A 9,310-nucleotide genomic window follows, 5' to 3' on the forward strand; every position below is an offset into this window, starting at 1 on the left:
AAATTAAATACCCGAGAAGTTTCATTACTGACAGAGCTGTCAGGGGGGCAGCAGGGTGAAGTGGCACTGCCTCAAGGCAGAGCGTAAAGTCACTCTCTTTATTAGACCAAAACTCTAAGAATTAATGTTATCAGCTTAAAGTGGCATTTCTAGTCTAAACCTTTTTTTTTTTTTTTTTTTTTTGAGGGGAATGAAGAGTTGGGAGGAAACCTTTTGGGGATCACGACTTTCTGTGCTGATTTGTCAGAATGACTTGTGTGTTAATTCTTAAGCTCTGAAAATACAGTTAAGAAAATGTAACACGAGAATCACCAAATCCACTAGGTGAGCATTGTCTCATGTTCTTTTCACTTCAGGGAAGAAGTGAATGAAAAACTTCGAGATACAGCTGATGGGACCTTTTTGGTACGAGATGCATCTACTAAAATGCATGGTGATTATACTCTTACACTAAGGTGAGTTAGGGCATGTGGCTAAAATTCTAAAATTGGCATGTTAAAGGTGATGGGAGAACACGCTTTTTTTTTTTTTTTTAAGAGAATTCTAATGCCGTTACTTATATATTGCATTTGCAGGAAAGGAGGAAATAACAAATTAATCAAAATATTTCACCGAGATGGGAAATATGGCTTCTCTGACCCATTAACCTTCAACTCTGTGGTTGAACTAATAAACCACTACCGGAATGAATCGCTAGCTCAGTATAATCCCAAACTGGATGTGAAATTACTTTATCCAGTATCCAAATACCAACAGGTAATCACATGCTCACGTTAATATTTTAAAAAGATACTTTTAATGTTTAGAAAGTATTTTGAAGCAGGTGAATTGCATGTAATCAAGCTCGAAAAACGTTCAAACTGTAATTTTGTGATCACGAGTGTGTAGTGGCTCAATAAAATACTTTCACAAAATAAAGGACCATTGTTTGAGGATTTTTCCCATGTCAGATAAGTACCTTATCAACTGAATTTCTATTTTGTCCATTTTCTTCTAATCCTTCCAGGATCAAGTTGTCAAAGAAGATAATATTGAAGCTGTAGGGAAAAAATTACATGAATATAACACTCAATTTCAAGAAAAAAGTCGGGAATATGATAGATTATATGAAGATTATACCCGTACTTCCCAGGTGAGTTTTCTGTGAAAATCACATTAAAATTGTAGAGCTCTTAGTTACTAGAAGCTAATGCATGTTATATTCAGCTTCAGAAAAAGAATTTAAAAGGTTGAGTTTTTGCCAGTAAGAAAGTGGGGAGATCATTTATTTGTGAATCGTTGATTATTCTAATAATTACTTACTATAAACCTTTTAAATCGAGCCTGTAAGTATCAGAATAAATTAAGCTGGATTGGCATAACTGCAGATTGAAGAATTCTTTTTAGAGTGAAAGCTAATAATACTGGAAGTGCCACAGACTTGTCTAACCTCTGAAATGGGGATTTAACCGTGAGATGTCCTTACTATGAAAGGGTTGAGGCTACATTTACTGCCTTGTTTTCCTAGAGGCTTTAATCTCCTCTAGACCATCACGTATCTGGGACCGCCAGAGGGAGCAAAAGGATGGCATAAGCTGCTGATAAAGGGGAATGGTTTTTAAAGAAGATGAAAACTGTAGAAAACTGTCAAACAGTCATCTTCCAGAGACTGGGAAAATTCTCCAAAGGAAATGTGTGCTTCTGTGATACTATTTTAAGGGCTTTTAGGAATTTGCGTCCCACCTTGCTAACAAAATACTTGCGTGCCAGACAGTAGCGCCGGTCAAATGTCCTGGTAGTGTCTTGCCGTAAGAAATTGTCTTTTCTGTGAAAGGAATGACCTTGTCTTATTAAAATTGGGTTGCAGGAAATCCAAATGAAAAGAACAGCTATTGAAGCATTTAATGAAACCATAAAAATATTTGAAGAACAGTGCCAAACCCAGGAGCGGTACAGCAAAGAATACATAGAAAAGTTTAAACGCGAAGGCAATGAGAAAGAAATCCAAAGGTTGGTGACCCAGGAGGGTTTCCACTGCCCATGTGCTAGAGCACCACGATTCTCTTAAACTGTTTAAAGGTGACCTCGCTTTCTGTGAAACGACAGGGAGAGAAAGCATTCTTTACCTGAGGAAAACTGCTGGGAATCAATACTGCCACCTTGGGGGAACTTTCATCATGCTCCAGGTAATTATGGATGCATTGCTCTTGCCTACAGGATTATGCATAACTATGAAAAGTTAAAGTCTCGCATCAGTGAAATTGTCGACAGCAGAAGGAGATTGGAGGAGGACTTGAAGAAGCAGGCTGCCGAGTATCGTGAGATTGACAAACGGATGAACAGCATTAAACCAGACCTCATTCAACTGAGAAAGACAAGAGACCAATACCTGATGTATGTACTGGAAGTGGAACCCTGCACGTGCATGATTGGTCATTGCAAAAACTCAAGGATAGGTTCTTAATGCATTTTCCTTTTAAACCTCTTTTCCAGGTGGTTGACTCAGAAAGGTGTTCGGCAGAAGAAGCTGAACGAGTGGCTGGGCAATGAAAACACCGAAGAGTAAGTAGTTAGCACAGATGGGAGGTAGCAAGGGTGTTTTTTTCATTTAAGGAAAATGCACAACTTGCTTCGTTTGCAGAGCAAGTGAGGAACGGAACGTCTCGTAGGAGAAAATATTATCAGTCTCATTACCCAGAATTTTAAAAAAGGAAAGTTTAGCAAAGGAGAATGCAGATTTCCTTTTCCCCCATGGGGCTTTGAAGTGACATTGTGTCCGTGATGATGTCCTGGAACCGTCTAGAAAATCCGAACATATTTTGGGACCAATGTGGGTGGGGGTGGGGGTGGGGGGAGACAACCCTGTTTAGCATATTTTCAAAGCTTAAGTATACGTTTTGTTTCAATTATTTGAAAACTGGTGTTCCTCCTAGTCAATCAATTTCCTGATCTAAACTGGACAAACGGGATTGTTTAGATTGTTTAATACCTTGCTGTCTGCCGCAGGTAGCTACTGACTGACTTGAAAACAGGAAGAGTATCACTTAGTGCTACTAAAACTCTTTGTTCGGGGGTGGGGGTTGAAGGCTAAACTCAATGAGGAAACTCAGGCCAGAGAAGCTGGTTGAGTCAGACCCGCAATCGCTGGCCTGACTTGCTTGAAGGAGGGGCAGGAACTAGATCGACGCGAGGAGAGGGCCCTTTCTCAGAGGGCCGGGCTGCTGGCTGCCATGTACCTCATTTAGAAACCTTCTCTTCTACCTTTGTAGCCAGTATTCGCTGGTGGAAGATGACGAGGATTTGCCCCACCACGACGAGAAGACGTGGAATGTTGGCAGCAGCAACCGAAACAAAGCTGAAAACCTGTTGCGAGGGAAACGAGATGGCACTTTTCTTGTCCGGGAAAGCAGTAAACAGGGCTGCTACGCGTGCTCCGTAGTGTATGTACCCCCAGCCAATTATTTGTCTCGTCAGACATCTCAAGGAGGTGTTTCATTCATTCAGCCAGCCAACCGTGCGGGCAAGGATTTGGAAAAGTTCTAGCCTTTAAGAGTGTTCCAGTAGTACAACGGTGGAGAAGAGGAACTAAGACCTACTATTTTCAGGTCTAGGCAGGAATAGCCGTCGAGTAGAAAGAAACCTGCTGTTTAGGTGGGAGACTAGGGCTTGGGAGAAGTCCTGTTTTCCTTTTTCGTCTTTCAAATGGAAATAGCCACACTTGCTGCTTTTTGGGGGGCTTCCGTATAGTTAGAATCTGAGGTGATCCACATGGAAGCACCACCCACAGGTAAAGTCCCCATCAGGGACAGGTTAAAACAGTAAGAGAAAGGACCCTGGTCACTGTCCCTAAGTACACCCAAGAGAAGACATTTCCGTCCTATGGCCTATTTTTCTTTGTTTATGTACTAGTTTGGGGGTACTTTGAAGAGTGAGGTTGGATCACTGACGTGAATGTCCTCTAGGAGAGAAAGGGTCTCCGAGTATTTTATAGCCCATCACCTCCCTCCATTTAAAAAGCAGAGAAATATTGCTACAGGAAAGAAGTGCGAACTTTGAGGACAGGGGAGTAGGAGAATAGATGGAGAGGTATGTGGACGATTCCAGGCCTGCCTGAAAGGAGGAATCCTGTTAATGATTGTAATGGTACCACTCTGGTTGGGCGGCAGCGCTCATAGTAACGGCTAAAGTCACCACCCGTTGCCTGCTCACCACGTTCTAGGCATCCAGCAAGCCCCTCCCGTACACCGCCTCATTTCTCAAAGCTCCCCTCTTACAGATAGATTACTACTGTCTCCCTTTTAATCCATGCTAAAGATGACAATCCAGTGGCTCAGTGAAGCTGGGTTACCTCCCGAAGTTACTCAGCCAGTAAGTAAGTGACAAGGGACAACTCCACGAGTCTAGGGCTCCCCCAGGACTGCTCCCCAGGTGGAGGCTGGCCTGCATCGGGATTTTTCACGATACTTTTACCCAAAACGCCTCATCCTGGCCCAGCTCACCCAGGCCCTTGTGCTCTCTCTCCATGTGCAGGGTGGACGGTGAGGTCAAGCACTGCGTCATCAACAAGACGGCCACGGGCTACGGCTTCGCCGAGCCCTACAACCTGTACAGCTCCCTGAAGGAACTGGTGCTCCACTACCAACACACGTCCCTCGTGCAGCACAACGACTCCCTCAACGTCACGCTAGCCTACCCGGTGTACGCGCAGCAGCGGCGATGAAGGGCCGCCCTCCTGCCTGCTTCTCACCTTCAGCTCCCCGAGGCCTCCAGCAAGCACAGGGCTCCCCTGCAGCCCGACCTGGGAACTGAGCTGCGGACACCCAGCCGCCTGTCTTCAGATGTGACTCGAGCTTTCGATCACACGGCAGTAGGGGAAGACACATACACGGCAGGCTCGCACTGGGCGACGACCACCGTTCCTCGTCTGGAGTGCTTAATTAGCCTTCCTTCCTTTCCTCTTCCTTTCTTTTTGGTTTTGTTTTTTGGATTAATTTAAAGTCACAACCACACACGACACCAAGAGAAGAAATGCAAAAATCTCTGCGTGCAGGGACAAAGAGGCCTTTAACCATGGTGCTTGTTCGTGCTTTCAGAAGCTTTACCAGCTCAAGAGTTGGGACCTTGGAGACCGGAGCGGGGACGGGCTGACGAGCCCTGGCCTGGGGTCGCTCAGTCCAGCCTGGGTGTTGCCGTGCACGGTGGCCCCAGACACATCGCACTGTGGATTATTTCATTTTCTAACGAAATGAACCGATATGTAGCAGAAAGGCACTTCCGCTCACAGGGGACACTTTGGGGAACGTCCGCTCACGTACGTTCAGAGGAAATTCTGTTGTAGCAAAGTGCCAGAAAGTGTTTCATTAGAACTCTACAAACCAAGAAAACCCACCAACAGAAAAATGGAGCTTGGAAAATAGGACTTCAAAATGACACTTAGTATATAAAATATGTACATAATATTGAATGACTAACTATCAAATAGACGGATTTGTATCAATACCAAATAGCTTCTGTTTTGTTGTGCTGAAGGCTAAATTCACAGTGCTATGCAATTCTTAATTTTCATCATTGTTACCTGTTTTAAACGTACCTTCAGAATAAGCTTCCCCTGCCCCAATTTTTGTTGCTTGAAAACACTGTCCCTGATTTTTTTTGTTAATATTCATTTTGTTACTTGTTACCTTTTTTTTAAAAAAGAAGAAATGTACAGGATGCCAGTTTTAAAAAAAAAAATGGCTTCAGATTTAAAACTATGAAATATTTTACAGTTTTTCTTGTACAGAGTACTTGGCTGTTAGCCCAAGGTTAAAAAGTTCATAACAGATTTTTTTGGACTAAATGTTTTGTTGGGCAGTGCCTGATAAGCTTCAAAGCTGCTTTATTCAATAAAAAAAGAGAAAGATATATGAATATGACAAAGTATGGCTGAGTTCAACAATGTTGTTTCAAGACTTAAGATACGGTACCTGGCAATGTTTGTTTCGTAAAGAATTGTGAACTTCTTGAATCTAGGGAGGGGAATGTAGCAAAGGGATGTACAGGTGGGGGGGAGGGTGGCAGGATGCCATGCACTTTCTCTTTCTTGTGATTACAGAGAAGTGGATCACTGCAAAGTGAAGTCTTTTCCCACTTTGATCTGCTACTTACTATACCCTCATGACAAATACAAACCTATGGGAATGCTAGGTCTTAGGAAGGAAGGCAGGCAGGGTCCTGGAGCAGTGTTCACCCTTGTTGGAAACACTGATTTTAAAGTATCATTGCTGCATTTAGAAAACCTGTCTCTCTTTAACATTAGACTACCCGTTAACAACCAGCCAACATCCACTGTAGAAAAAGCATGATCTGAAAAGATATTTTTATCTGGATATCTGCTATTTTCCTAGCTTTCCACTCAACTTAGATCAGAAAGCAAATAGACATGGTCATAATCGTTCCTGCCCCGATTGTGGGGAGCTTGTTCAAGTCATGGCCATTGTAGGAATCATAGTAACAGTCCTCATTCACCCAAATAATTGTATGTGTTACACTTCACTGTGGGGAAAAGGAAGGACTTGTTAGAGTATTCTTTCCAACTGAAGGCAACAGCAAGAGATCTCTCTCCCCAATTTACATATGCAAAAGCCTTTGGGTTCAGTGGGAACTGTACCTGTGTTGGGAGGAATAATGGGGAGATGAAAATGGAATCTTAACTTCAGTTTTCCTTTCCTATTTAGAGTCACCACAGCTTTATTTCTCTTTCCTTCAACTACTGGGGGTAAGGGGGTTTTGTTTTGTTCTTTAATGTTGTTCCTTTTAAAATTCTTTCTTTTGAAAGAATCAGTCTAGTGGCTGACTCAATCAACTGTAGAATGTATTTTTTTTTCCTTTTTACATGAAGCTACTCATATCGATAGCAATAGTCAGTCTTACAGCCAGACTGTCAGCCCTCAAACTTGACTGTACTGACCTGACCATCTCCCTCGCATCTCCAGACAATTGACGATTCCCCTGGTTTTATTCTCTGAGTGTCTCCTTTACAACTATCCTTCCATGTCATACAGAAGCCCAACCATTAGTTAATAGTAGCTTATCAACTAGGTTTGGTGGTTTTTTTTTAGTAGCACATCCGTGTATGCTATTAAGGAACTTTAATTTCTAAAATATAAGATCTGAGATGGAATATTGCGTTAAAAAGCTACAATTCTGTCCACGTTTTTGCTTCACCACTTCACAAGATGGCATGGTATTTAGGCACTTGCCTTATTTCTGCCTCTCACGAGCAGAAATGCAATAGGTTTTTCTTTGACCAGCAAAGGCAGGATTCATTGTTTCCTGTCACCGTGAGTCACAACTTACCTATGACGCTACGCCTGTGCCCAGTACCCTTCTGGCAGCGTGTGGCATGCCATCACATCTGTCCTTGTAGATGTTTGACCAGCAGGGCTCTGAGTCCAATCATTCATCTCCTAACCACACTGAGCGGCTTATGATTAGGGATGGAGACAGCAGAGGCCCTCCTGATACATGCTTACATCCACGCATTGATTTTCCCCACCCAGCGCAGCATCCTGAAGATACAAGCCAGAAGCTAAGCTGAAGAGAGGCTGTGATGGGGCTTTAGAATTGGGAGCATTGGGATCTGATATAATACATGAGGGAAAAATCATAACCATGTTGAAAAGGCAAAAAGCCTGCGTCTGCAACACCGGACGACTTCACGGCCCTCGATATATGTATATATGTATATGTGCATGGACTGTGTTTCCAGTACACCTTTCAGCCAAAACAGATCCACAGTCGTTGAGTTCAAGTACATAACAAGCCAATGTCTAGTACAATTCTTGTATGTGTGTATGGGGTTTTTTTTTTTCCTTTGAAGTTGCTTTGTTTTGTCTTATAAAGGTGAAAAGTGTTTGCAAGTGAAGTGAGAAGAAGTTCATAATTCTTTGGCTTGTTTCTGTTGTTTAAAAGTTACTCCTCTTGGGTAGCTGGTCTACGTGACTCGCTGAACTCGGAAATCCTCGTTTTCAGTGTGTCAAGTCAAAATGTGTTTATGTGAGCTGTCACTGTGGGGAACCAATTGCTTTGTCATATAGCTGGTTATGAGCTAGTAACGTGTTTGGGAAGTCCTACTGATGTTCCTTTTTGGGAGAAAAATTCTGCTGGTTCTAACAACTGTGCTTTTGCTATGCATGGTATCCCAAGTCAGTTGGAGAGCAGACCCTGAAATTGGAGTTCAGGGTCATTTAAGAAAGGGGCAGTTTATAGCATAATGCCTCACATGGGACAAAGTTCTGAAATGCCAAATTCTTATTTTTTAGAAATCTAGTTATATAAGTTACTAGTATAAATTACTAGTATTATGAACAAAATTGGGTTCATTGGAAACACTAAACGACTTCACTTGGAACTTGTCACCGTGAGATAGCATTAGCTGCCCAGGATGCTGCTATTTAAAAACAGAAAAAAAAAAAAAAAAAGGCGAAACAAACAAAAAAATCTCATTTATATGTGTGTATTTTTTAAAGCTACGATCTCTTCGATGTTTTTACAAATCTGTTTCTATGACATTGTTAAAATAAAGTTGGTCTTTTGACGAGAGGGAGGATGTCATGGTCAGTTGTAATTTTGCCTTTACAAGGCACCTGGGGCGGGGGGCGGGGGGACTGTGCCTCCTTGACATTTGTTCAAGCTATAGATTCAATGGAGCTGTGTCTTGTTGTTTTAAGTTGCTTTAATGCATTGTATTAGGTCTTCAAACAGAATAAAGTTTGTTTTGAAACTTAGGTTATGGTTTGAAATTTCACTGATCACCGAAGACATATGTTCTCTTGCTCTTTCGGTTAATAATGTTGCTTCCCCTGTAGTCTCCCACCCACCCCCTTTCACTGTCATTACATTACCTCATTTTTGTCAAGTGAGAAGAACACATGAATGATGGCTCAGTGTCATTTACATCAGTTCACTATATCCTTAATGATGAAAAGAAGTAGCTCTAGGTGATGTCATTGCAAGGCATGTTCTTGGTCCAAAAAATGTGATCTCTACTGTCCCTCAATCCCTCCCCTTCACCATCCAACCCCAAACCTTCAGAATGGTTCTCTACAAACTATGGTTAGTGAAGGTATCTGGCTTTGTCTCTCTGTTCTACAGGCTGCGTCTTTGAAACAGGCCCAGTGCAGGGGCACTGTGAGGCACTGTGCAGCAGGCAGAGGTGTGACATGGGGTTCTAGACAGGGAACAAAGATTCACTACAGATGCTGGTTTCACACTCTAGTATCTAGTCAATATATGCAAACCATTCTTAATCTAAAATAACTTTCCCCACTTGTTTTGATTGCTGAATGAA

General features: G+C 42.4%; 1 protein-coding gene across 3 annotated transcripts in view; it reads left to right on the plus strand.

The window, feature by feature from the left end:
* Positions 1-8,747, plus strand: part of PIK3R1 (phosphoinositide-3-kinase regulatory subunit 1) — an 87,165-nt gene extending 78,418 nt beyond the window's left edge. For all 3 annotated transcript variants that reach the window (XM_022596149.3, XM_022596174.3, XM_022596167.3), the window contains 8 exons: positions 357-455; positions 576-756; positions 1,007-1,132; positions 1,847-1,989; positions 2,197-2,373; positions 2,473-2,541; positions 3,249-3,419; positions 4,510-8,747. In XM_022596149.3, coding sequence (XP_022451857.1) covers positions 357-455; positions 576-756; positions 1,007-1,132; positions 1,847-1,989; positions 2,197-2,373; positions 2,473-2,541; positions 3,249-3,419; positions 4,510-4,699 — 1,156 coding nt within the window. In that variant the 3' untranslated portion in view covers positions 4,700-8,747. The remainder of the gene's footprint in view (positions 1-356; positions 456-575; positions 757-1,006; positions 1,133-1,846; positions 1,990-2,196; positions 2,374-2,472; positions 2,542-3,248; positions 3,420-4,509) is intronic.
* The last annotated feature ends 563 nt before the right edge of the window (positions 8,748-9,310 follow it).

The sequence above is a fragment of the Delphinapterus leucas genome, chromosome 3 (genome assembly GCF_059928025.1).
Source record: "Delphinapterus leucas isolate spDelLeu-1000000601 "Yukka" chromosome 3, BTC_Dleu_Yukka2, whole genome shotgun sequence".
Classification (NCBI taxonomy): Eukaryota; Metazoa; Chordata; class Mammalia; order Artiodactyla; family Monodontidae; genus Delphinapterus; species Delphinapterus leucas.